This window comes from Bos indicus, chromosome 23, assembly GCF_029378745.1.
Source record: "Bos indicus isolate NIAB-ARS_2022 breed Sahiwal x Tharparkar chromosome 23, NIAB-ARS_B.indTharparkar_mat_pri_1.0, whole genome shotgun sequence".
In the NCBI taxonomy this organism is placed as follows: Eukaryota; Metazoa; Chordata; class Mammalia; order Artiodactyla; family Bovidae; genus Bos; species Bos indicus.
In genome coordinates this window covers 10,720,442-10,747,872 of record NC_091782.1, presented here as the reverse complement: position 1 = coordinate 10,747,872, position 27,431 = coordinate 10,720,442, and the positions used below count along the sequence as shown (strand labels likewise).

The following is a 27,431-nucleotide window of genomic DNA, read 5'->3' as shown; positions in this document are numbered from 1 at the left end:
TGCAGATGAAGAGACAGAGGCCAGAGCTGCCAGAGGAGTCCCAAAGGATCACATGGCTACCTGGGGGCAGAGCCGAGTCCCACGCCAGAGCCGTCAGTGCTCTTCCACTCTGCTCCTTTGTCTCTGGCCCAGTAACAGTGTTCTTTCAGTTCCCAGAAGGGCAGACATTCACTAACAAGTCGGAGAGACTTGTATATGTAGCTGCTTACTCAATATTTCCAGGTCCCCAAACATCTCAAACTTGACATATTCAAAAGTGAATACCTTAGCTCCCTTCCTCACCGTGTGCCCTTCTTCCAGGCTCCCCCTTTTCAGTAAATGGGAACTCCATTGTTAAACTGCTCAGGCCAAAAGTGATGGAGCAATCCTCAACTTCTCTATTTCTTTCACATGCCACTTTCAATCCTTCAGCAAATCCTACTGGCTCCTTTTTCAAAACATATCCAGAATTCAAGCACTTCTCACTCTTTGGCTTTTTACTTTGGGTCCGAGCTACCCACTTTCCTTGCCTGGACCACAGTAGCAGTTCCCTAATCAGTTTCCTTCCTTCCCCTCTTGCCCACTACAACCTATTCTCAACATAGCAGCCAGAATGATCCTTTATGTCAGATCATGTCACTTATGTGCCTCGAACCCTCCAATGGCTCCCATCTCACTCACAATTCACAGAAAATCCAGGGGCCTATAAGGCCTAATACGATTTACCACAAATCTACTCCCACCCACATCTCTTGCTGTTTCTCCTCTCTCACACTACTGCAGCCATAATGACTGGTGTCCTCACGTTTCTTGAACATACGAGGTGTACTCTTGCCTCAGGGCCTTTGCACTTGCTCTCTGACAGCAGAGGGAATATACTTCCCTCAGATAAATGCCTGGCTCACCCCTTAACTTCCTGTGGGTCTTTGCTTAGATGCTACCCTTTCAGTGAGACCTTCCTTGACCACCCTAATAAAATTTAATACCCTGACTTCTGGTACTCTTTATCTTCCTTCTCTGGTTAATTTTCTCCATATATATTCCACTTGTTTATCATATGCTTCTGCTTCATCCCAACAGGTGAGCTACTTAAATCCTGGAGCTTTGTTTTATTTACTACTCTATCCCCACGTACTAGAAAAGTACCTGGCTTCTAGCAGATATTCAGCAAACATTAGTGGAATGAATGAATGAGTAAATGAATGAATGAATGAACATCCTTACCTTTAGAATCTCCCAGTAATCTAAAGGGTTCAGGCCAGAAGGGAAAGACCCTGGTTGAGCTCTGACCTCACCCTCACTCCCCGCACAGCTTCTCCTTCTTCTTAGGTCCAGCCCAGTCCCTTACTACAAGAAACCAGGTCTGGGCTGGGAAGCAAGGCAGGACCAGGGCAACAGGTGCTTGTTGCCAGGATGGTACAATTCTGCATAGTGCTAATTTTTGGCTTTGGCATCCTGATACCTCATCAACAGAAGAGGTCAAAAATAGGTTGGGACTAGATAGTAGTACTGACTCAGTTTAACAGCAACTAATCTGCTTTGAGATATCTTTCAAGGACCAGTGCTAAACTTGCATGTGTTCACCTATCTGTCCTCTTCTTCTTTCTCAAACTCTTTATTATGGATTTCAAACATGCAGAATAGTAGAAAGAATAGTATAATGAACTCCATGAACCCATTACCCAAATTCAGCAATTACCAACATTATGTCAATTTGGTTTCTTCTGTTCTCTGTCTCTGCAACCCCCACTGAATATTTCATGAAGCTGTTTCTTGAGAACTGATCTACATATGACACACTCTGGTCTTGTTAACACTGTATTCTAGCAACTATGTCAACCAATTTCTCTAGTTTTACTAGAAATACAGTTTAAAAAAAAAAGCACTAAAAAAGCACTTACACCCATTCTCTCACCAAAGCAATGACTAAAAAAGGAAGTATCTAAATTCCAAACTGTTTAAATCAAGGGACTTGTCACTTATCATGTTTGGAGGGATTTGGGGAGAAGGGTTTTGTAGCTACAAAATAGATGTAGACATGAGCTGTTTTCACTTGTTTGTATCTGAGGCAGAACTTCTGAATGAACTTGTTCAATCCAGTAAGTATTTAATGACTACCTGCTACATATGAGGGACAGGATTAAGAAGACAGAAAATAAGAAAACCCAGCCTCTGTTCCTAAGGAAATCAGTGTGGGGTGGAGGATGGGTGTTGTGTGAGAAGAGTGTAGTGGGAATAGCTAACATCCAAGGCAGAATACATTCTAGCCTGAGAGATTAAACAAACCCAAGGCAAAAGTTCCTTAAAAAAAAATCAATCCACAGAATTTGCAGACCCCGAGATTTACCTCTTCCTTAACTCTAATTTTGCCCTCTGCTGAATTTATTGCTATACAGCCAATACATATATTATATGGGGTCAGAGAATTCAGTGATCCACAGAATAGACTTTCGGAAGTGGATCTTTCATGTCACATGTTGCTACTTACCATCCAGTCTTCTGGTGGCAGAGAACTGGAAAGTCATCCCAGGGTTTGGAAAACAATGGAGCTACCTCAGGGCCGACACTCAAAGTGTTCTACTCTTTGAGAGCATATACAGCAAGCAGCTTTATAAACAGAAGAGACTGTGTCAAGGAGACATGGCTAGATGGATTCAGAAGGACTTCCAAGAACTCTCTCCTGGCTACCTAAAGGACTGTGACCTTAGTGGTCTATTACCAGAAGAGTGCAGCTCTTTGGACAAACCAATGAGGTTTGGTTGGCCAGGTTGTGTAGGAAGGAGAAAGTGCATGCTCATTCATATGCCCCTGGAATTAGGTGCACAGGAGAGTGGAAGAAGGGCAGAATTAAGATGGAAGAAAGGTTTACATCATAATCAATGTTACCAAGATTGGTGAGGTAAGGATGCATGAGAGAGAAGGAGTAAGGTAGGAAAAAGGCACTGTGACAATGGATGGGGCACAAGAATAGGGATTAGTAAAGGGACGATTCTGGTTTGAAAAGGAGATCACTGATGGAAGTGAAAAAGATGCCACATGACCCAAGATCTTGAGAGGCAGGATCTCACAAGATACTAACAGGGTGTGAAAAAGAGGGACCTTTGAATGGGAGGGTGTACAGATTATGAAGGATGGGTTCCCACTGGAATGGAAGGGGGTCACTTCACTGAAGCTGGGTGAAGTGGTCACTAGATAAAGGTTTTGGGTAATAGGATGTAGCTATGGATGGCAGAAAGGAGGCAGCTGGAACACTCATAAGAGATTGGAAATCTCTTATTTATGTGAATTCCTGGGGGTAAGCAGACTTAGGATGAGAGGATTTGGGGTAAAGTGCCAGTGAGACGGGAGACACCTTACGATAAGCGGGAGCTCCAAGGACTCATAGGGTGAGAGGATATTTGGACAAAGGATAAAGAGAGGTACTAAGGTGCAGGGGTCTCAGGACACTTGGGGTCAGAAGTTATGAATAATGGGTTGAGGAAGACACCAAGCCATGCAGGAAAGGTTAATATTAATAGAAACCTTGGAGGTCGTGGCAAGTGTTGATGTTGGGCTTAGGAATTATTAGAAAATAAGGAACAAGGGGCTGAGGGTAACCTGGAAACCCAGGTAGGTTTAGGAGCAAGAGAAGCTATGGATCAACAGAGTTTTGAAGATCGTGTTCAGATGCCAGCTCTGCTACTCATCTGTGTGAATCCAGGTTCGTCATTTGTTTAAAACTAAACCAAAACAAACAAAATAAGGGAAACAGTGGTAGACATAGGAAGAATCACGTCTTTGGTTTGTGAAGGGAAAACTTAATTTACACATACAAAGTGTGGTACACAGTAGGTGCTTAGCACTAAGTGCTAATCTTCATTAAGGAGATAACCAGAGTCAAGAGCCAAAGAAGTGAGGAGGCCATAGGAGACCTAAGAGGACAGGGATTCCAAGAGCTCAGGGGTACAAAGATAATGCAAAGTGTGGGCCCTGCATTCATTATCTGCTGACTCCCTAGCACCCAGGATGGAGTTAAGACCCATAAGAGCTTCTCAGCATATATTTAAGGGCTCCCTTAGGCTAGGCTTCGTGCCAAGTGTTTGAATACATTACTGACCCTGGGGTGAGGTTACAAAAGTAAACTTCTAGCTAGGAATACAAAAACGATTGCAAACAAATATTATCTTGATTGAGAATTGTACAACTTCACAGCTGGAAGAAAACTGAGGTCATTTAACCCAACCTTATCATAGATGAAAGACTGAGGTCGAGAGAGAGGAAAGGAGTTCTAGTGGCAGAGCTAGGACTTCCATCTGGGACCACATACTCAATCCAGATTCTCTGATGCCTCCAACTGCATCTACTTCATATTCATCTCTATAACTTCCTGGGCACCAGCTCCGTGCTAGGGCACTTGTTTAGTCATGTGCTGGTTGATACTGGGGGGCTGAAGTGCAGACAGGGACGTCAGCGGAGGTGACTTCAGGATGGAGGGGGAACATGGAATGAGGTCATGAAGTTATAGGGAAAAGAATGGATTATCAGACATTGAGGGTTACATAGAAGATGACTGGCTGAGAAACTATTTTAGACGGCTGAGTTTAGGAGTTACCAGAAAAGGTCTGAGGGGAGTCACCAAGTTTGTGTGTGGGGGGGAATACAGGGTAGAACTGGACGGGTTACCAGACTAGTGGAGTCAGTAAGGTTTGAAGGGATGTGGGGATGTCCGGTGGTCAGTCACTGTGTTGGTGGGCCCCTGGGCAGTGCTGGGGAAGTTCCTGGATTGGCAGAGTCAAAGAGTAAGAAGTGAGGATTACCTGGTGAGGTCTTAGGGTCAGTGGGTGGGGGGTCAGAGGTGGGGGCGGGCGCAGTCACACGGTGGGGTGTGGGAGTCACGGGGCAGGAGTCACAGGGCGGAATTGGGAGGCAGGGATGGGAGCCGGGACCCGAGGTGCGGGAGGGCCAGGCCGCCGACCAGCAGTCCGGCCACCGAGCTACAGGGCCAGAGGAGGGTGGGCACGCCAGGCTCGGGACCTTCCCGGGACCCTGCGCCCGCCCGGCCTCCCACCTGGGCACGGTGGACCCACTCTTCCCGTAGCCACCAACCTGACAGCCCCCGAGGGCGACTCCGCCGACAGACCGCCATGCACCGGGCCCCGCCACCAGCGCCGGCCCCGCAACCCGCCTGCGCCATAGCCCGCCCGCCCGCGAGCCGCTTGCCTCGCGCGATATCCAGGTTCCAGGGCCGCCGCACTTTTCCTCTCCTCTCGGCGGGCCTCCACCGGGCCCCGGAACCCGTATAGAAAATACAGGGCAGGCTCCACCCCGCACCCCGAGTGGCGGCGGCCGCCGTCTCACTTATCCCGGTTCCCGGGCCGCCGGAGCCCGGGCGGCCGGGGTCTCGAACGGTGCCCCTCAGAGCCCCGCCCCGCCCCCCGACCCGGGTGACGCGCCGCCCGCCAGGCTGGGCGCCCGGGGAGGGCGTGATGACGTCACGACGCCCCGGTCAGGGCCTGGGCGCGGCTCACGAGCCGGGTCGTCTCTATAGCAATAAAGAGCCGCCACCTGTTCCTGAAGAGGGGACTCGGTCACCTGAGGCCTGAGGCGGGCGCGGGGAGGAGTCCGAGGCCCCGCGGGCTCTGCGCCGTCTCGTCGGCCGCCTGCGGGCGAGAAGGTGCGCTCCTGGTGCTGGGGAGGGCCGGAGGGGCTGATTGTGAGGGAAGCCGTGCCTCTCCTCAGGGCTCAGAGCCGCCAGGCGGCCTCCTGCGCCTTTAGGGTCCTGAGGCGCCTTGCTGTGCGCAGTCCGCACGCACGGCCTGCGATCTTCGACCCACCCCCTGAAGGAAGCAACTGCAGGTATTACTAGCACCTTATTGAAAAGGACGACGTCGAGGAGCCGTGAGGGACTCGCCTGTTTAGGGAGTGCGCCCTGACGGTCCTCTCGGGTTCTCTCACGCTCATTCCCCCGTCAGTCCCACCCCCAGCCTCGAAACCAGCTACCACTGACCCTCGTAGGTTCGTTTCGGGTGAACAAAGCCAGGCCCTTTATGGTTTACCCCTGTCACCAGGAGGGACTATGATTGGAGAATTTTCAAACAAAGTAAAAGAGAGTGAGCTTTTGGTAAAAATAAATAAAAGAGAGAAGTTAGATGAGGAACTGGTAAAGGTTGCCTCTTAGAAGAGGAACTGGGTGACTGGAGGAATGAGGTGAGAAGCTTTACCTTCTCTGTCCTTTTAGACTTTAACTCCTTTCTTTTGTCTCCTCTCTCCCCTCCCCCCCCCAAAAAAATTTAACTTAAAAAAATTTTTTTGAAGGGAGTGTTCCAATAAACTAGAAACGTTTACAAAGTACTGTGTTTGGGGTCTGTGGTAGCTAAAGATGCCATAGGAGGCATGGGTGATTGCTTTCCTCCCTTGTCTATACAAAGCTTAACCACAAAGCTTTAGACATTCTCTGTTCCGCATCTTCCTAGTTTGGGCACCACAGTTCCAGAGGTGGAACTGGGGCTATAGTTCTCATCAAGCTCTCAGCTTAGGGGGGCAGTGAGTGACACTTGATGGCCTCTTCTTGTGGTTAATAATTAATCATTTCTATGTGCTGTGTGTTAAGTTGCTTCACTCGTATCAGACTCTCTGCGACCCTATGGGGGTCAGAGGAGCCAGCCAGGCTCCTCTGTCCATGAGATTCTCCAGGCAAGAGTACTGGATTTGGTGGCTGTGCCCTCTTCCAGGGATCGAACACCCATCTCTTAACTCCTGCACTGGCATGCAGACTCTTTACCACTAGCACCACCTGGGAAGTCCCAATCCTTTCTATACCTCCTGATACAGAGATAAGCAGCCTGACCTTTAAGGTGCCCCCTCCCTGTTCCTTTTTGGTGGAAGTTTAACAAGTTATTAATACCTAGATAGAGAATATAGTAGCTTGTCCTGTAGCTTAAACTTCTGGATAGACATAGAGCAGAGACTAATACTCAGGTGTCCTAATTTGTACCCCCACCACCTTTTTCCATAATAAAAAATACATCTATCCTTTCTCATATTCCTTGCAGATCCTAATCTATTTGGTAATCACCTCTCCTCTTACACAACAAAAACTGTGGGAAACCAGTGTCTGAATTTGAAGTATTAGGACTCTGATGATGGGTAATTTCAGGTACTCAGGAGAACTGGGGAGGAATATAATTTGGAATGCAGGATCGAAGATCATTTCTAGCAGCTTCTGTTCTACCTTTGAACCCCATCTCCACAATATACTGTATAGGCTGGTGGTCTTCAGACATTTTTTGAAATGGACTTTATAAAAGAATTTTAAAGAACTATGTATCTCCTAGTTCATTCCTAAGTTGACACCTAAATTTTCCATCATATAAATTTTTGTAGAGGATATAATTTCTGACTTACCGCAAATTTTGATGTTTTAAAATATAACCATTATATCATTCTTAAATGTATCTGCTGCTGCTGCTAAGTCACTTCAGTCGTGTCCGACTCTGTGCAACCCCATAGCCGGCAGCCCACCAGGCTCCCCCGTCCCTGGGATTCTCCAGGCAAGAACACTGGAGTGGTTTGCCATTTCCTTCTCCAATGCATGAAAGTGAAAAGTGAAAAGGAAGTCGCTCAGTCGTGTCCGACTATTAGCAACCCCATAGACTGCAGCCTACCAGGCTCCTCCATCCATGGGATTTTCTAGACAAGAGTACTGGAGTGGGGTGCCATGGCCTTCTCCTAGTGGGCTCCAAATACCCTAAATATTTGATGCCCACCAGCATCCATTTCGGAGAAGCCCGCTAGGCTCCTCTGCCCATGGAATTTTCCAGGCAAGAATACTGTAGTAGATTGCCATTTTCTACTCCAGGGAATTATCCTGACCCAGAGATTGAACTCATATCTCTTGTGTCCCCTGCATTGGCAAGTGGATTCCTTAGTGCTGTGCCACCAGGGAAGCCCAACAATTTTCTACCTGTTTTTTATTTTTATAGACATGAATGTTGAGGAATGTTCACATTGGGAAAGGAAGAGACTGTTAAAATGATATCCCTAAAGCCTTTGAACTACTTCTAAATTACATGCCAACAATCACAACAATTCCTCATAAGTGTCACATTACCAAATAGACTCCTCCTTTAATTGTATTAAAAATTTTATTTAATTAAAAGAATTGGAAACCACAGATCTTGCAAAAGGATTTGTTAGTCGTTTGAGTATCGATTTCAGTCTTATCAAAATAATTATGTCATCTTTTCACTCAGAGGCAGCTAATCAGACTGGTTTTCATATTTCTTTGTCAATACAATTTTTTGGATAAAATTCCTTTTTTTAAAAGGTGTTCAAATAAGTCTCACGTTTTATTAAGATCCTCTATAAACATATTTATTCACTACTGAAAATTGAAATAGCACATCAAAAATTTTTATTACATTTCAACATGCTAACAATGCTCTGGCCAAGCCAACCAATGTTTTCTTTACTTTCCTTCCACAAGTTAATTTGTTTCAAATTCTTGATACTGAGTTTCATCTTACAGAACTTCAGGCTTATGAAACAGACATTACCTGAGACTTACTCAGTTCAGTTCAGTTGCTCAGCTGTGTCCGACTCTTTGCAACCCCATGAACCGCAGCATGCCAGGCCTCCCTGTCCATCACCCACTCCTGGAGTTCACCCACCCATGTCCATTGAGTCGGTGATGCCATCCAATCATCTCATCCTCTGTCATCCCCTTCTCCTCCTGCCCTCAGTCTTTCCCAGCATCAGGGTCTTTTCAAAAGAGTCAGCTCTTTGCATCAGGTGGCCAAAGTATTGGAGTTTCAGCTTCACATCAGTCCTTCCAATGAGCACCCAGGACTGATCTCCTTTAGGATGGACTGGTTCGATCTCCTTGCAGTCCAAGGGACTCTCAAGAGTCTTCTCCAACACCACAGTTCAAAAGCATAATTTCTTCGGTGCTCAGCTTTCTTTATAGTCCAACTCTCACATCCATACATGACTACTGGAAAAACCATAGCCTTGACTAGACGGACCTTTGTTGGCAAAGTAATGTCTCTGCTTTTTAATATGCTGTCTAGGTTGGTCATAACTTTTCTTCCAAGGAGTAAGCGTCTTTTAATTTCATGGCTGCAGTCACCATCTGCAGTGATTTTGGAGCCCAAAAAAAAGTCAGCCACTGTTTCCACTGTTTCTCCATCTATTTGCCATGAAGTGATGGGATCAGATGCCGTGATCTTTGTTTTCTGAATATTGAGCTTTAAGCCAGCTTTTTCACTCTCCTCTTTCACTTTCATCAAGAGGCTCTTTATTTCTTCTTCACTTTCTGCCATAAGGGTGGTGTCATCTGCATATCTGAGGTTATTGATATTTCTCCCAGCAATCTTGATTCCAGCTTGTGCTTCCTTCAGCCCAGAGTTTCTCATGATGTACTCTACATATAAGTTAAATAAGCTGGGTGACAATATACAGCCTTGATGTACTCCCTTTCCTATTTGGAACCAGTCCGTTGTTCCATGTCCAGTTCTAACTGTTGCTTCCTGACCTGCATACAGGTTTCTCAAGAGGCAGGTCAGGTGGTCTGGTATTCCCACATCTTGAAGAATTTTCCACAGTTTATTGTGATCTACACATTCAAAGGCTTTGGCATAGTCAATAAACAGAAGTAGATGTTTTTCTGGAACTCTTGCACTTTTTCGATGATCCAGCAGATGTTGGTAATTTGATCTCTGGTTCCTTTGCCTTTTCTAAAACCAGCTTGAACAACTAGAAGTTCACTGTTCACATATTGCTGAAGCCTGGCTTGGAGAATTTTGAGCATTACTTTACTAGCATGTGAGATGAGTGCAATTGTGTGGTAGTTTGAGCATCCTTTGGCATTGCCTTTCATAGGGATTGGAATGAAAACTGACCTTTTCTAGTCCTGTGGCCACTGCTCAGTTTTCCAAATTTGCTGGCATATTGAGTGCAGCACTTTCACAGCATCATCTTTCAGGATTTGGAATAGCTCAACTGGAATTTCATCATCTCCACTAGCTTTGTTCATAGTGATGCTTCCTAAGGCCCACTTGACTTCACATTCCAGGATGTCTGGCTCTAGGTGAGTGATCACACCATTGTGATTATCTGGGTTGTGAAGATCATTTTTGTACAGTTCTTCTGTGTATTCTTGCCATCTCTTCTTAATATCTTCTGCTTCAGTTAGGTCCATACCATTTCTGTCCTTTATTGTGCCCATCTTTGCATGAAAAGTTCCCTTGGTATCTCTAATTTTCTTGAAGAGATCTCTAGTCTTTCCCATTCTACTGTTTTCCTCTATTTCTTTGCATTAATCGCTGAGGCAAGCTTTCTTATCTCTCCTTGCTATTCTTTGGAAGTCTGCATTCAAATGGGTATATCTTTCCTTTCCTCCTTTGCTTTTCACTTCCCTTCTTTTCATAGCTATTTGTAAGGCCTCCTCAGACAGCCATTTTGCATTTTTGCATTTCTTTTTCTTAGGGATGGTCTTGATTCCTGTCTCCTGTACAATGTCACGAACCTCTGTCCATAGTTCATCAGGCAATCTGTCTATCAGATCTAGTCCCTTAAATCTATTTCTCACTTCCACTGTATAATCACAAGGGATTTGATTTAGGTCATACCTGAATGGTCTAGTGGTTTTCTCCACTTTCTTCAATTTAAGTCTGAATTTGGCAGTAAGGAGTTCATGATCTGAGCCACAGTCAGCCCCTGGTCTTGGTTTTGCTGACTGTATAGAGCTTCTCCATCTTTGGCTGCAAAGAATATAATCAGTCTGATTTCGGTGTTGACCATCTGGTGATGTCCATGTATAGAGTCTTCTCTTGTGTTGTTGGTAGAAGGTGTTTGCTATGACCAGTGCATTCTCTTGGCAGAACTCTTATTAGCCTTTGCCCTGCTTCATTCTGTACTCCAAGGCCAAATTTGCCTGTTACTCCAGGTGTTTCTTGACTTCCAACTTTTGCATTCCAGTCCCCTATAATGAAAAGGACATATTTTTGGGGTGTTAGTTCTAGAAGGTCTTGTAGGTCTTCATAGAACTGTTCAACTTCAGCTTCCTCAGCATTACTGGTTGGGGCATAAACTTGGATTACTGTGATATTGAATGGTTTGCCTTGGAAACGAACAGAGATCATTCTGTCATTTTTGAGATTGCATCCAAGTACTGCATTTCAGACTCTTCTGTTGACTATGATGGCTACTCCATTTCTTCTGAGGGATTCCTGCCCACAGTAGTAGATACGATGGTCATCTGAGTTAAATTCACCCATTCCAGTCCATCTTAGTTCGCTGATTCCGAGAATGTCAATGTTCACTGTTGTCACCTCCTGTTTGACCACTTCCAGTTTGCCTTGATTCATGGACCTAGCATTCCAGGTTCCTGTGCAATATTGCTCTTTACGGCATTGAACCTTGTTTCTATCACCAGTCCCATTCACAACTGGGTATTGTTTTTGCTTTGGCTCCATCCCTTCATTCTTTCTGGAGTTAATGAGACTTATTAGTATTTCTTTTTGTCAAATCAAAGTGGAACTAAAGTATATTCAAATCATTTCAAATACAAGCTACATAGATTCTTCATAACCAGATTAAGGTAGAAAAAAACTGCAAGAAAAAAAGACCAAGTTATAGGTTATCAAAATACTGGTACACAGTCTTTCCCAAGCTGCTTCATAATGATCCTAAAATTACCAACAAGAAAAAATAATACAGGAATAAAGTTTATGACTCATTCAACTCCATGGCATAACTACTGTATGTTGTATTGTGATAATTCTCATAATTTTCCTCAGAAGGATCTCTGTTAAACCTGCAGTAACTACAGGTGCATTGAAATCTTCGAACTCTTGATCTAGTCTCAATGTCCTCCTCCTGCTGTAGTTCTCTTTGGGAGTCACACCGAGGAACTCCTTTGCCATAGCAAAGTCTGAGAGATTCAGTCAACCTTTGGATCCTGTATCTCTCCTCACTCAACAGTGTCCTCATGCCTCTCCTCTTATTGGGTTTTTTTCTCACCAGGAAACTTCCCAATCAGCTGAGGTGGATCTTCTGGTAGATATGCCAGTTTGGTACTAGGATTGAGAGTCAAGTTACTGAGGTTCTTTGTTAACATTTCAGAGTTAAGAGGCAACTGGCATTGCTTAGGAAGCTTCATCTATCAACATTTTAAGATACTCCAGGGTCCAGGTTGGGTTATCCTCAGATGAATCCATTGGGAGTCTAGTCACAGTTTGAAGATCCTCCTAGGTCTTTGGGTTCCAGAGGAAGGCGATGCTTTGGGCTCAGACTGCTACCAAGTAACCTAAAAGAATTTGAAGATCCTCCTAGGTCTTTGGGTTCCAGAGGAAGGCGATGCTTTGGGCTCAGACTGCTACCAAGTAACCTAAAAGAACTATCAGTTCAGTTCAGTTGCTCAGTCGTCTCCGACTCTTTGCAACCCCATGGACCGCAGCATGCCTGGCATCCCTGTCCATCACCAACTCCCAGAGTTTACTCAAACTCATGTCCATTGAGTCGGTGATGCCATCCAACCATCTCATCCTCTGTCGTCCCCTTCTCCTCCTGCCCTCAATCTTTCCCAGCATCAGGGTCTTTTCAAAAGAGTCAGCTCTTCGCATCACGTAGCCAAAGTATTGGAGTTTCAGCTTCAACATCAGTCCTTCCAATGAACACCCAAGACTGATCTCCTTTAGGATGAACTGGTTGGATCTCCTTGCAGTCCAAGGGACTCTCAAGAGTCTTCTCCAACACCACAGTTCAAAAGCATCAATTCTTCGGTGCTCAGCTTTCTTTATAGTCCAACTCTCATATCCATACATGACTACTGGAAAAACCATAGCCTTGACTAGACAGACCTTTGTTGGCAAAGTAATGTCTCTGCTTTTTAATATGCTGTCTAGGTTGGTCATAACTTTTCTTCCAAGGAGTAAGCGTCTTAATTTCATGGCTGCAGTCACCATCTGCAGTGATTTTGGAGCCCAAAAAAATAAAGTCAGCCACTGTTTCCACTGTTTCTCCATCTATTTGCCATGAAGTGATGGGATCAGATGCCATGATCTTTGTTTTCTGAATGTTGAGCCTTAAGCCAGCTTTTTCACTCTCCTCTTTCACTTTCATCAAGAGGCTCTTTATTTCTTCTTCACTTTCTGCCATAAGGGTGGTGTCATCTGCATATCTGAGGTTATTGATATTTCTCCCGGCAATCTTGATTCCAGCTTGTGCTTCCTTCAGCCCAGAGTTTCTCATGATGTACTCTACATATAAGTTAAATAAGCTGGGTGACAGTATACAGCCTTGACGTACTCCTTTTCCTATTTGGAACCAGTCCGTTGTTCCATGTCCAGTTCTAACTGTTGCTTCCTGACCTGCATACAGATTTCTCAAGAGGCAGGTCAGGTGGTCTGGTATTCCCATCTCTTGAAGAATTTTCCACAGTTTATTGTGATCTACACATTCAAAGGCTTTGGCAGAGTCACTAAAGCAGAAATAGATGTTTTCTGGAACTCTTGTGCTTTCTCGATGATCCAGCGGATGTTGGCAATTTGATCTCTGGTTCCTCTTTCTAAAACCAGCTTGAACATCTGGAAGTTCACGGTTCACATATTCTTGAAGCCTGGCTTGGAGAATTTTGAGCATTACTTTGCTAGTGTGTGAGATGAGTGCAATTGTCTGATAGCTTGAGCATTCTTTGGCATTGCCTTTCTTAGGGATTGGAATGACAACTGACCTTTTCCAGAAGAACTATAGAGCTGAGAAAGAGGAATAAAAATCCAGGCTGACACGCTGTGGTGAGAGAAGAATTCACCGGTAAAATTCTTTTATCGTTACATGCTTTCAGTATCATTTTATTAAAATATTGAAGCGCAGATTCATATCCATATGGAAAATACCTACCATTTGTAGAATCAGCAAAGCCAGTCTTCATTTCAAATCAGACTTACTTTCTGTTAGGGAAAGATCTGACTTTATTCTTCAGTTTAAATAATTAACTAATACTCATTTTAAAGAATATTATAAAATCACTGGGAAATAAATTATTAATTGTAGCTTATAAAATAGGTTATTAAAAGTCAGTCATGATTAAAATTATATAGATCTAATATTACTATAAAAACTGTAAAACCAAGATGGTACTTTTTCTCATTGTATAATTTGTAATAATGCTATAAAATGTATAGCTAAATCTATTAGTTAATTTATTAAATTAAAAGTAGGATAGAAGGTGTGTTATTTAGTTCCTTGGCAAATACAGGTATCTACTTGTGTTGAACTCTCATGTTTGGCTTTTGGGAACAATTAAAGAATCATGTAACGGAAGAAAGAACTCCAATAATTTTGTTATACTTCATGATCAAACTTAAGTATTTAATAAAAAAAGCATTTTAGTAGGAAATCATTTGAGCAGCTAACAATTTCATTTTTTTGTTAGCTGGTGGTAGAAAATAGGAAACATTTTCTAAGATGAAACAAGAGTACTGATTATAATGGGAATATTTTGTTATGAAGGGAAAAAACAACTCCTTCCTTCTACTCCCCAGGTTTTTACACTCTGGGCCATGCGTCAAGATTCAGTGTAGGTGAGGGAAACACCTTTCTTTTGTAAAGTAAGACAAGGACTATGGTGAAAGAGGAGGTGGAATGGAGATAACACGAATATATATATATACTGGCTGGATCTCAAACAGATTAGTTTTAGGGAAGATCTCTTACAGAAGTTGAGAAACTGGAGTGTTTTTGCTTAAAACTCTCCTCAGATTGATTTCCTTGTCCAGGTATCCCTTGGAAAGTCTTCACATACTTTAGGAAGATTTCCTTGGAAAGTCTTCATGTGCTTCACTTTAAAGATTGCTTGATATAGACAGACCCATACTCCACTGGTCCTGACTATACATTATTCTAGGACATAATTGCAAGTGTCCTAGCGAGGAGGAGTAGGCTTGGTGTGTTTGGAATAGAAGAGGGTTAGGAAAGAAGTCAGAGAAGATGACCCCAAGTTGGTGAAGTCATTCACTATGATCCTGGATATGGTCCTCAGCTTTGCAGTTCTAAAAATGTGATTTTGTCAGTTCACACAAAGGTGTGAATCAAACTTACAGGAAGTTAATATATGAAGTAGAATGCCATTGAATTAATTTATACTCATAATTACCAAGTAGACTGGATTCTCTCGCCTGGTGGCAGATCCATGTGGAAAGGTCAGTTGTAATCAGTCTTACATGAAGAATGCAGATCTTGAGCATGGCTATTATTATCAAGCTATGATAGCCTAATAATGATGAGCTCAGTAACTGCAATAGAATGCACCGATGTGCTTTATAGATGTGTTTTTTTTTAGATGCGTAGTTTTTGATCAGGTTGATTTTTCCTTATTCCTCTTAAATGGCTATATCACAGAACTGTTAAATCCAATAAACTTTCATGTCATGGAATTATATAATTGCAACAATCATCTCTGAGCCTAGAAATTGAGACTGTTCATTTTTAAGAGATTAGAGATTACTTTCGGAGAAGGTGATGGCACCCCACTCCAGTACTCTTGCCTGGAAAATCCCATGGACGGAGGAGCCTGGTAGGCTGTAGTCCATGGGGTCACTCAGTCGGACAGGACTGAGCGACTTCACTTTCACTTTTCACCTTCATGCATTGGAGAAGGAAATGGCAACCCACTCCAGTGTTCTTGCCTGGAGAATCCCAGGAACAGGGGAGCCTGGTGGGCTGCCGTCTATGGGGTCACAGAGTCGGACACGACTGAATCGATTTAGCAGCAACAGAGATTACTTTCCCATGACCTATGTACTAATCATTGACCCTGAATGATCTGTACTTCAGAATATTGTTTGTAACCAAGAGTGTACTGCATAAAAAGAAAACCCTGGTGACTCTGTGTTGGTGCTTTGCTAGAAATGGGACATCTAAACTAGGAAGGTGAACCATGGTTAGATTTTTGTTGTTGTTTTTAATGTGGATCATTTTTAAAGTCTTTATTGAATTTGTTACAGTATTGCTTTGTTTTACATTTTGGGTTTTTGGCCCTTAGCTCCCTAACCAGGGATGGAACCTGCACCACCTGCATTGAGAGGTGAAGCCGTAAGCACTAGATAGCTAGGGAAGTCTTATGGTTAGATTTTGGGCCCTGTACTATGATGAGCAATGATACTCCAAATTTCTTGCACTCAGGATAATTCTCGATATTGCTTTTTAAAATAGACAAGCCTTTTCAGATTCTAAAATCATTATGAATAAGAAGGATAAATGAAAAATTGGGGTAAGTCCTGTCTGAAAGCCAGAAGACACATTTTTTTCTTCAAAGCTTTTTTCAGTTCTAGGGTAAACTGTTGAGACAGGAAAAGATGTCAGGCTGAGGCGTTTCATTTAGTATTTTAATAATAATTATAAAAAGGACAATACAAAATCCAAACATTTCTTTTTACAAGTTCAGATACATTTTTTTTCCCCAAGTGCAAAATACTCTATGAACTGCATCATTTATTGTTGTGTAGGAGATGCTTACTATATCGGCAGCAGTGGAAGGTAGATATAAATACAAATATTTTGAGATTTCTTCTGCATTATGCATTAAAAAAAAAGCCTCCCACATGGTAATGATTATTTTCTGAAACTTAAGTTCAGCTCACACAGAAGAATGTTTTCGGTTTGTCTAAACAGTTATAATTTGTGTTGTCTAGCTAAGCTGATAACAGAACTGGGGGTTATAGTCCCTGTTATCACACATTTTTGTAGAGGGTTCCTAGTCCAAATAATGGCCCAAGGACAGAGTATGCTACCTCTGAGACAAGTAAAATTTAAGGATATCCTTGTGTTGTTTGCTTCCACTTTTCTTTTACAATGCTTAAGAAAGAAGCCAAGCAGGTTAACATTATTTTCTGCTTATGGTCAGTTATACTTTGTCTCTTTTTCTCTAGTTTGAGCCTGTTATATTGAGGTTAAGCAGCAAATACAGAAGTTTCAGCACTCTTATGTTTTCTGACATTTTGAGATACGGCCCCGTAACCTCCAGTCACCTCAAACATGCGTATGGAGAGAACTTCTTAGATATGAAAACTTTCATTAGGGCTAAAGACCAGGGCTATACTACTGAACTTTCAACAATGAATTTGAACCTCCAGCACCTCACACTAATCCAGTCCTGAGGGAGTCAGAGCAGTCACAGCTTGATGTCAGCCTCTGGGAATTTGCAGGCCTGGGAGGGCAGTTCAAGTCCAGGCTCTGGTCAGTTTTCTCCTGACTTTGTTCCTCTAGGTTTTGGGAATGGGCCTGGCCCAAGAATACAAAAAGATGGAGGAAGAGAAGTAAAGAGATTGCCATGTTGCTGAAGTCATAAGTGCCTTTCAGATATGCATCACTTGGTGCTTGGAGCCCTTGCAGGAATGGCTTCCCATTCTGAGACTCAAATCAGGACAGGTTTTGTACTAAGATAAATGAGGCCTCAGTTATGTAGGGTCAATACTGTGACCCTACAAATACCTCTTGGCTTGTTCATGAAGGGTTCCCATTTACACCATCTTCCTACTTCCCTACACTGATTAAAAAAAACCTCTTTTTCTGACCTGTAAAGGCCTAGAGAGTCTTTGAATGTGGACCCCTCAGTCTACTAACTCTTAGTTTAATGCCCCTGGGCCTACAGAAGCAACTTTGCCTGGATTCTTAACTCCCAACTTGGACAACCTAAATTAAAAATCAAATTTGGTGGACATTAGTAGGTCTTCATCTGGTCTCCAGGATCTGTCTTGACATTATTTAAGAATCTTGGTGGTCTGTACTTTCCATACTGTGGAAATCATTTGTAAGCCCCAGAAACCATGGAATAAATGGTTAGAGGAAGTGTGTTTCTGTGTATGGGGTGACAGGAAAGGAAAGAAGAGCAAGAAGCCAGGCCCTGAAGGCATGCATTGGGAAGCACTCTGGCTTTGAGAGAGATGCAAAATGGTAGGGAGAGAGGAATCAGAAAGTTATCCTAGCTTCTAGTGGAGAATGAGGATGGTCAGAGTTGGTTAAAGCAATTTTCATGGCATTTCCTGCAAAGTGTGTATCCTTCTACTAAATGACCATTTACCTGCTTGGAAGCAACCACTTTGTATCTCTATAGCAGAGCCTTCTTTGGCCCAGAGAGACAAAGGCAGCCAGATCCTCCACCCCCAGGCCATGGTGTTGGCTAATGGATGTCAGTGGATCTAGCTATGACATTGGTTACCTACTGCCTAAGGTTGGTGAATGGTACTGACTTGGGGCGGGAGTCGGGGTGGGGCAAAGGGGAGCGCTTGCCGGTTCCTTTATTCACTGTTGAGCCTCTTTGAGGAACAATAGCTTGAGATAGTCATTAGAAGTGAGCCATAGGAGTCAACTGTTAGCTTTTGATTGAATAGGGGTACAGCTTTGGGGGAACTAGAAGGAGCAAATGGAAAATAATTTTACAGGCAGCACTGACTGAAGGTGGAGTGTGTGAAGGATCTGGACTTGGACATGGACGTGATTCTTCTTCCTTTTGAAAAGCAGTAGTTGAGGAAGCTAGGCTTGAAGTCAGCTCCAAGAGGAATTGGCAAACAGGGGTAGGCAGAATGGCCAAGGTCAGGCAAACAACTCCATGCCTGGATAACTGTCCTATTCTTGGCTCCCACAGCCTCGTCTCTGGCCTCAGGGCCCTGAGTCAGCCTGTCCCCAGGGGGTTTGTCCTGGTCCTCTTCCTCGTGCACATCAGGGGAAAACTGGATGAGAGCAGGGAAAAGATGGAGGCTTTCCCTACTCGGGGTGGAGGATTGCTAACCAGTTCCATCGGCCTCTACAGTCTTGAGGTCCATGCTGAATCCATGGAGGCATAGGGATGGTGGGGTTGGTTTAGCAAACACAGGTCCCTCTCCTTACTGCTCCACCAAGTCCCCATAGTTACTGTCCTACACATCAGGTCTCTGCTGGTGGAGCAGAGACAGATCAGATGCTCCAGCACTCAAGGCTCATGAGATTCAAAACCTTTTTTCTTCCACTCCAAACATACACTCTTCTCTCTTGGGCAGCTATAAATAGGGTTGTTCTAATTGAAGAGAAAGAAACAAAAACAAAAAACAAGACCAGAAAACAAAAACCCCTCCCTCTAGTCAACATAGAAAGACTCAAAATGATTGCACTTATTAGATGTGGACAAGGTGGGCAGAAGGCTCGCCAAGTGCACACATTCCTCTTGCTGCCTATGGCCTGGGGCCAGAGGTAGGTGGCTCTGGGCTGGCTACAGAGCGGGGTCCTCTTTGGTGGAGCCCACAAGCCATCCAGGACTGCAAGGGAAAGACAACTCTGGGGGCAAGGCCCAGACTGGCTTTTGGTCAGCAGTCATGTTTCTTTAAGGGCAACACTCAGCATGGGGAGTGGGGCTCCCCCAGGGAGCACTCAGGTGGGAGTAAGGGAATGGCTGGGCCAGGGAAGACAAGTAAGAAAAGGGATTAGTGTTTGAGGCTGGCTTCCAATTGGTCTGTAGTCTAGTCCTTTAAAGGACACATTTTCTTTTTGTTTTCTTTTTTGGGCGATGCTTGAAAACTTGGTTTCTGTCCTGCAGAGAGAGTCTTTGTCTGGGGAGCAACAGCCGCATATTCAACATGGTAATTCCTGCTGCTCTTCTTCATTCAGTTGGTGTCCACTAGCCAGTAGTGTGGGCCTTTTGTAAGCCCTCAGGGATTGGACCCCAGGCAGACATGGGCCAAGAAGGAGAGGAGCTGCACATAGACAGGGAGGTTGGCTATGTGGGCGGTCCAGGGCTCAAACCAGGCGTCCCAGAGGATGAGTGCTGACATTAAGCCTCTAAGTCAAAGGCTTCTTCGGCAGAACCCTGGGCTGTTAGAATATCCCTGGGGGGGCACAGTCAGGGGACATTTTGGCTCCTGATTCGCTAGGCACAACCTCTAACAGCAGAAGCCCCTCCTCCCCTTCCCCCAGTAGACCCACTTCCTCTGTGGGCCTCGAGCACCCTTCCAAGATGACAGGGCCGAGGATATGGGCTGGTGAACTGGGCAGTGTGGCTAGGGAGGGGAGCGGGATACCATCCCTCCACCCCTCGGGAGAACAGAGCCAGCACTGGATGGCTTTTCCAGGAGCATGTAGGAAGTGAGAAAGGACAGAGAAACAGCGAGGCCAAAGGAGACAAGGAAAGGAAGCTAGAGGAACAGAAAGGGAGAGCGCTTAGTCTATATGGAGATTTTTTTTCCTCTCCAAAAAGAGAGATCAGAAGGAGTCCCTCATCTGAGGGAGGGGGCTGCTGGCTCTGAAGGCTAAAGAGTCTGGGGGCTTCAAAACCTGGGTCTTGGGCCTAGGGGCACTATTTGTAGGGCCTTAGGAAGCTGGAAACTTTGGAGCGGAGCAGCTTGATGAAGGATTTTGGCAGCATCTCCTTGTGCTTTTCTGTGTACTTGAAGTAGTTCTGGGGGTGGGCCAACACCTCGAAGAAGGCCTTAATGAGCTTCTTGTCCTGCAGAGGATGGCAAGTGGCAATATCAGCATCAATGTCAGTGGTGGGAAAGAGGACCACTGGCCTCCACCCAGCAGCAGTCCCTCTTGATGCCTAATAGGCACATCCAAAAGTGAACTATGGATCCCCTCCCACCATCTGTTGCTCCTTAGAATTCTACAACTCAAGTCAGTGGCAGCTCCATCTTTCCATTGCTTAGTCTCAGTCTTTGGAGCCATCCTTGACTCCTCTCTCTCACTCACAACCACAGCAAAACCTGTTGATTCTACCTTTAAAATATATATCCGGGGTCCGACCACTTCTCACTATCTCCACAGCTACCACCCTGTCCAAGACCATCATTTCATTTGGCAATGGCCTCCTACCTGGTTGCCATACTGCCACCTACTTTTGTCCTTCTATAGACTGTTCTCCCTCCCTATCCCCAGGAGCAGCAGAATGACTTTTGTTTTTTAATTAGATCATGTCCTTTTTCTATTCTAAAAACTTCTCTGGGTTCTTTATGACTCAGCAAAGCTGAATCCCTGGCATGCCCCATCGATGGGATGTGATCTGTGCCCCGTTGTCTTTCCCGTATCCCCCCTTGATTCTTCCTTGCTTTGCTGAGCCACACTGGCCTCAAGGTTCTTGAACATGCTGTATGACTCCCATGCTCCTGAGTTTGGAATGATCCTCTCTTGATCTTCTAATAGGTAGCCTTTTACCTCATTCAGGTCTCTTCTCAGAGGCCTTTCCTGACCACCTGTCTGAAACAGCAGTATGATGTGTGGAGAGCCTACTGGGTGCCAAGCACTGTGCATTAGGACTCAGCTCTTCCGGCTTTTGGGCTAGTGTTCTTCACATTGCATCAGGAGATTTTTTAAAACAGGAGGTGGAGCTTCCAGCCTCTCATCTCCACTTTAATCAAAATGGTACCTCAACTTTATGCATTGGAGTTCACAGCACATTTGAAATAAGGATTCAGATGCTCTGAAGTTTTTTGAGAAGCATTGCTGCGATATTCTTTGCAGTCAACCAGTTCTAGGAGATTTTTGTCATTGTGTCTCATTTTAATAATAAAAAATTATTTTATTTATCATAAAATAACATTTTTTGCATTGATAGTTTATGAAGGATAATACTGTGACTAGGACTATAGTTTCTTCAGTAAGACATTCTCAAACTGGGATCCATGGACCTGAGTATCCAGACCACCCTTCAATGTTGGAAACATTTCTTTTCCTTTAAAAGAGGTCTCTACTGAATTAACCCTGAGAAACGCTGTACAGGAGCACTGTTTTTCTCTGGGAACTGAGGAGGGAGCTCCCTGCCAGGGAAATCCCAAAAGCATCTTTCTAAACCTTATTTTCCATATATTTCTTGGTGGAAGAGGCAGAGGACATTTCATCTCATCTTCCTGTTCTCTTCCCCCAGAGTGTAAGATAGTATGGCTGACGCTGCAGTCAGATGGGTCTGGGCTCAAATTCCAGCTTTACCCCTGGGGCGCGGTCTATAATTCTCTGTGCCTGAGCTTTCTCATCGGTAAAGATGAAAGGCTTTTTGTTAGGAATGATGAAAGTACCTACTCCATAGGCCTGTTGTGTATATCAAAGAGAATATTCAAGTAAGCACTTAGCATATTGCCTGCCCATTGTTACATGCTCATTAAACACTGGCTGTCATTATTGTTAATATTCACTTGCCTTTAAAATTTCCTGGTGGTTTTCAGATGCATAGAGCCGGCCATCTCGAACAATGTCTTCTACCAGCTGCTCGTAGTCCTCTGCAAAGTCCATGAAGGGGAGGAGCCCATGCGTGAGAACTCTTGCTCCTCCCTTTGAGATTCCGGAACCTCCCCTTCCTCACCCACCTCCCTGGCTCTTCCTGCCTTTGCTCACCATCGTAGGTAACATAGGGGATCTGGAAGCCACGGGCACTGTTGGCTTCACTTGTCTTGAAGTTGATCCAGAGCTTCCTGGAGCGGGCTGTGAAGGCGATGGGGCGCTCGTAGGTCTGGCAGGTCTCATAGGTGGTAATGGAGGATGGGGAGGCTGGGAAGGTAAGCAGCAGGTCAGGAGAGAGCCAGGCAAGCTCCCCAAGTCCTCCTAGAGCGAGGACTCAGGCTGACAGAGGCCCTCCCTCATATGCGTAGCTCCCCCAGCCCCCTCCTTACACCCATACACATAGCCTTTCTCACGGCCCTCGGCATGTTCTTTGACACCCAGGCACTCACACAGTGTGAAAAGTTTAACATTTAAATGAATGGAGCTGTAAAAATTCTAGAATAGGAAAGTAACACATGTAACACTATTGAAATTCTACTTCCAAAGCTGGCTTTCTTAACTCTGCCCTCCATTGGACATGTAGCATTCATTGCTATTTTCCTTTGCTTCCAAGGCCTTACTCATCATGGCCCCAATTCTTCCACCACCAATTTTCTCTCTCTCTCTCCCCCCTTCCCTGGCCCAGCTCTTCAGCCACCCACAGTTCTTTCTCATGACGAGGACGTCCCCACACTCATCCTCAGATGGCAGGAAGATCTCGGGTACCACGATAAGAATCTTGCGCTTGGGTGGGGGGTTGATGTTCCACACGCACTCCACACCAGCTGGGTAGTTGCCTGGGTAGTTGGGGGACTCGATATAGCCAGTGAACTCACCCAGCTCCCCACCACACTGGCGATCTGTAGCCAAGCCCAGTGGACAAAGCAAGAAAGAAAAGGGAAGTCAGTGGGTAAACAGGTTGGGGAAATTGAAGAGTTCTGAAGTGGAATTCAGACACATGGAGTTCGTCATCTCCTCCAAGTTCTGGGTTCCCCTTTCCTTCCTGCCCTTTTAATACCTTCTTGCCTCACTTTACCTGTCTGTACCTCCCTCCTACCTGTCTCCTTCCCCTGCAGGGAGAGGGCACTTCAGGGCCCAGCCCAACAACAGGCCTTGAGTGTAGGTGGGCTGGGAAGAGAGGGAGGGTGGGACTTGCCTGCCTAGCCAACCCCCAGCCCTGCTCCCTGTGGTTCACTACCTTGCCCACCTCCCACCTCTTCCCATGCCCACTGCTCCCAGGCCTCTCCGCCCCATTTTCCATAGCCTGGCCTGCCACATACTCTTGCACTGGGTCACACTGGTAGAGCCATCAAAGTCAGTGCTTGTGTTTCCTGGACAGCGGGTGCAGAAGTTCTGACGGAAGTCAGGCTGATAGGAGCCCATGGCACAGCGGATACAGCGGTGGATGCTGGTGTTGTAGTAGTGCCCAGGGGAGCACTGGACTGCAGGCAGCGGGGAGGAGCAGGGGTTAAGATGGCAGGCCAGAAGGAATTCTGGGGCAGGGACACGTTCATCATAGAGAGTAAACAAAAGACACCAGAGTTCCTTCTGGAGTCCCAGCCTTCCCTAGTCACTCCAGAATTTAGGCCCAGGAGGACACAAACTAGCCAGCGCGGTTGGTCAGTGTCAGCCTGTTCTCTCGGGCACTGAGCACCTGCAGAGAAACTCGTTTGCAGCTTTGAGGAGAGGTGGCGCCACTCCCAAAGCAGAGGGCTAAGTGGAGCTGTTACTCTTTCCCCAGTTCCTAGGCTTAGGACTGCTGGAGGGCCAGGATGCGTCCTGTGAGTAGGATGGTGGGGTTGGTCATGCAGCTGGGCCTTTAGTGGTTTGGGGAAGATGGTAGGGCAGCATACTTGGGTCTACTCTGGGGACCTGGAGAGAGTGTGGGAGGTAGTTGGGGCTGGGGATCCTACCAGGATGAGCAGCCCACTCACCTTTGGTGTCACAGTCTTGGAAGGAGATGGCTCCCTCATGCTTAGTGGTGAGGCCCCCACCGCATGGGAAGCACAGGGTCCGTCCTGCTTCAGGTTGGTAGGTGCCACGTGGGCACGGCTGGCAGGGCTTGAACCCATCTGCAGAGTGTTGGCCAGGTGAGCACTGACCTGCAATGAGCCAAGGGCCGAACTCTGATGGGGGTGGTCCTGGTTATCCCCACAGGGTAACCCAGTCTCAGGGGACAGAGGCACACACAAATAGGATGTTGACGAGGAGAGTGGCCTGGAGCCTGGGCCTGCCCTTGGGAAGTCCCATGCCCATGGGCGTCCCAGTGCCCACCCTACCCCACTCTGTATTGTTTGTTCCCCTGGCACCTGCACATGTGGTGACGTTGGTGGCTCCAAGAGGCCCGTGGGCATCACTCCCAGGGCAAAGGTCGCAGGAGAGCTGCCCTTCTCTCTCCTGGAAGGTGCCCGCTGGGCATGGCACACACTGCTCCGTCTGGCCGTGGTAATACGTTCCCTGCGGGCAGCTGACTGAGGGAGAGTCGGCCGCGCTAGCCACCCACCCCCACCTATTTCCCACCACCCGGGTCTGGGGCTCCCCTTCCCTCTCCCCCAGATTCAAGGAGAACCTCTTGGTCTGGGATCAGACAGAATCCTGCTGGGGAGGCTCAGGGGCCAAAGCCATGTGCAGGAGGGTTGGTAGCTCCACATGATGGCCCTCTAGATCTCAGTCTGGGACCAAGGAGGGGAAGATGATGGGCAGAAGGGTCTTGGCTGCCTCACACCTTGAGAGATGTAAAGTGTCCTGCTCTGAACCAGACCCAAGCTGAGCCTTCCCTACTCCCCTACTCCCCTGCTCCCCAGCAAGCTCCCTTACCACACTTGGCCCCAGAGCGGTGCTGCCCAGGCCTACAGGCCTCCACTGGTTCAACTCGCTCCCCAGCTACTGGGCCTGGCTTGTGGGCCAACTCATAATCGAGGCCTGCCAGGCGCAGTAGGAAGCGGTCCTGGTTGATGGACTTTCTAAGCATCTTCAGGGATCCTTTTAGCCGCCGTTCCATCCGCTGTCGGAGGCAGGGCAGCCCACAGCCAGCTGGTGATGGATGGTGTTATGAGTTGGAGAAGAAAGAGAAAGAGTGGTTGTGAGCAGGAGGGCGAGACAGCAAAGCGAGGAGCTAGGAGGGGCTTGGGGAGAGGGACCGGTCCTTGACTAAGCTTTAGGCAGGCTCTGCCCTTTGACAGGCTCTGCCCTTTCCCTTTGCTGCCGAGACCTGCTGTTTGCCCACCTTTGCCCTCCCCTTTCCATCCTCCTCCCAACGGTGTCCCCAGTCCCACCTGTGGTCTCTTCGGCCCTGACTTCTGCCTCCAGTTCCAGAGTGAGCCGAGTGACTTCCTTGCCTGGAGGGGTCCGGGCCCGCCGGCCCTTGCCCTTCCGAGAGGAGTCACATTTGAGGTGGATGAAGGTGACCTGGCAGTCAGAGCAGGGGGCGCCACCTAGGGAAGAGGCCTAGTCAACCTCAGGGGTACCCCCTGGAGACAGTGTTCTCACTCCTGGCTTTCATTTTTCCATCCCAACCCAGACAGATCTGACCAGATCTTTGACTGTCCTTTTAGTCTAGGATAGTTATTAGTTTGTGGGGAACATCCTAGGACTTCCTTGGACCCTACGCCTGCAACCACTTCTTCCCCTGCTCTGTCCAGAATTCAGGGTGTCAGCGGGTTTTTGGAGCTCTCACTAAGCTGAGGAGTTGAGGGGTGGGAAGGGTTTGGTGGCCAGATAGCCCACTGGAGTAGGGTCCCCAGTCCAGACCTGGCCCCGTGATTCTACTGGTCTCTTCCGTTTTGCCTTTGTTTCGCAGGTGCAAATGGCACTTGGCGTCTTTGATCTTGAAGGAAGCCCGCTGTTTAACCGTCAGCACTGCAGCCTCTAGAGGGATGGCAGAAGCTCAGCATAGCCTGGGGGCCCCGTGAGGGTGGGGGCGGCTATAGAGGGTATTGGGAAGCTGGGGCCGGGGTCTTGGCTGGAGGAGAGGGGTTACTAAAGCCAAGAGCATCAGATGTCAAGGGCAGAGGGAGCAAGGCAGCAGGGCTAGACAAATACAGAGTAAAGAAGGGGATCCAGGAAAAAGTAAGGCCAGGAGGATTAATAAGGAAGGGAAATTGGGGTTAATAAGCCAGAGAATAGCTTGAGACAAGGCATCTGGGCTGGTGCTCACCATGGCAGTGGTTGGAGTTCGTGCTGTTCCCGGCATGGCTAGCTCGGGCTGGAGCAGCCCTGGGGCTGGGGATGCCACAGCTCACGGTGAAGCCATTCTCAGACTCTGAGAGAAGGGGGCTGTCACCACTCTGACCTGCCCCCTGCCCCTCACTGGCTGACGGAACCCAAGGGGAGCAGAGGAGCTGCCTAAACAGCCAGTCTTCCTCCCTGCCAGCCAGCCCTCCAGCAACCTCCTCTATGTACCTGGCAAAAACCGGGCCCGGGATGGGCAGGTCAGGGCACAGGTGTCCTTCTTCCCAGACCGGTTGCAGCTGAGCATGGCTTTTGAGGCACCAGGACTACTCTGACACTTCACTGGCTCTAGGAAGGGCAGAGAAGCCTGAGGAAGAGAGGCTCTTCCTCTCCTACCCGCTCTAGCCTGTCAGTCAGGTGTGTAATTGGAGGAAGAGAATGAGCTACATGCAGAATTGCAGTTGTACATGGAAATGGACGAAGGAGTTATTTACCAGGAACTCCATGTCTCAAACGGCTACATTCTCTATCCCCTAATCCTTCATACCCTAACTCCACGATTTCCAGGACCCCAGCGACCCCCTTCCCTGAAATTGCAGTGCAAGCTTCCGCCAGCAGAGGGCGCCACCCACCTGTGCAGTCTTTCCCGTTCCAGTGCAGCCGGCCCTGGCCTGCGGGGCAGGTACACTGGTAGCTGCCAGGAGTGTTGACGCAGCCAAAGCGGCAGCCTCCCCGGTTGATGCTGCACTCATCCACATCTGGGGGAAGGAGGCGGGAGACACAGACAAACAATGGGGGGAGCAGGAGCCAGGACGTGGGCAGTGAGTGGGGGGCCTTTCGTTAGAGTTCCAGGTACCCTAAGATGATTCCCAGTCTGAGAAGAGTTCAAACCTAAGACCTTCTTCCCTGGTCTCTGTTCTCAGTCCAAAGAAGGATTAAGAAGGGACCAAGCTAACAAAGTTTTTAAAGCTTTCCATGCCTACCTAGCAGAGGAGTTGTAATCTGGGGGCTGAGGATGGGAGTCAAGG

The 27,431-nt window shown here is 46.7% G+C and overlaps 3 protein-coding genes across 13 annotated transcripts in view; 1 reads left to right on the top strand and 2 right to left on the bottom strand.

Moving 5' to 3' along the window:
- Positions 1 to 5,355, bottom strand: part of ZNF76 (zinc finger protein 76) — a 30,045-nt gene extending 24,690 nt beyond the window's left edge. The window contains exon 1 of one of the 3 annotated variants that reach the window (XM_070777403.1): positions 5,065 to 5,355. The gene's annotated coding sequence lies outside the window, so the exon portion shown is untranslated. The remainder of the gene's footprint in view (positions 1 to 5,064) is intronic. The other 2 variants (XM_019985984.2, XM_019985985.2) reach the window with 2 other exon arrangements.
- Positions 5,356 to 5,425: 70 nt separating this feature from the next.
- Positions 5,426 to 27,431, top strand: part of TCP11 (t-complex 11) — a 173,015-nt gene continuing 151,009 nt past the window's right edge. For 4 of the 5 annotated variants that reach the window (XM_070777413.1, XM_070777411.1, XM_070777409.1 and 1 more), the window contains exons 1-2: positions 5,426 to 5,632; positions 13,671 to 13,770. The gene's annotated coding sequence lies outside the window, so the exon portion shown is untranslated. Of the gene's footprint in view, positions 5,815 to 13,670; positions 13,771 to 27,431 lie in introns of all 5 variants that reach the window. The other variant, XM_070777412.1, reaches the window with a different exon arrangement.
- The window catches only part of SCUBE3 (signal peptide, CUB domain and EGF like domain containing 3), a 36,771-nt gene continuing 25,669 nt past the window's right edge, over positions 16,330 to 27,431 (bottom strand). For 4 of the 5 annotated variants that reach the window (XM_019986255.2, XM_019986256.2, XM_070777399.1 and 1 more), the window contains 13 exons: positions 27,036 to 27,161; positions 26,635 to 26,751; positions 26,390 to 26,494; positions 25,984 to 26,100; positions 25,509 to 25,667; positions 25,051 to 25,266; positions 24,543 to 24,704; positions 24,168 to 24,335; positions 23,514 to 23,675; positions 22,896 to 23,093; positions 22,309 to 22,461; positions 22,114 to 22,193; positions 16,330 to 20,431 (listed from right to left, as the gene is read on the bottom strand). In XM_019986255.2, the coding sequence (XP_019841814.1) occupies positions 20,282 to 20,431; positions 22,114 to 22,193; positions 22,309 to 22,461; positions 22,896 to 23,093; positions 23,514 to 23,675; positions 24,168 to 24,335; positions 24,543 to 24,704; positions 25,051 to 25,266; positions 25,509 to 25,667; positions 25,984 to 26,100; positions 26,390 to 26,494; positions 26,635 to 26,751; positions 27,036 to 27,161 (1,913 nt within the window). In that variant the 3' untranslated portion in view covers positions 16,330 to 20,281. The remainder of the gene's footprint in view (positions 20,432 to 22,113; positions 22,194 to 22,308; positions 22,462 to 22,895; positions 23,094 to 23,513; positions 23,676 to 24,167; positions 24,336 to 24,542; positions 24,705 to 25,050; positions 25,267 to 25,508; positions 25,668 to 25,983; positions 26,101 to 26,389; positions 26,495 to 26,634; positions 26,752 to 27,035; positions 27,162 to 27,431) is intronic. The other variant, XM_070777402.1, reaches the window with a different exon arrangement.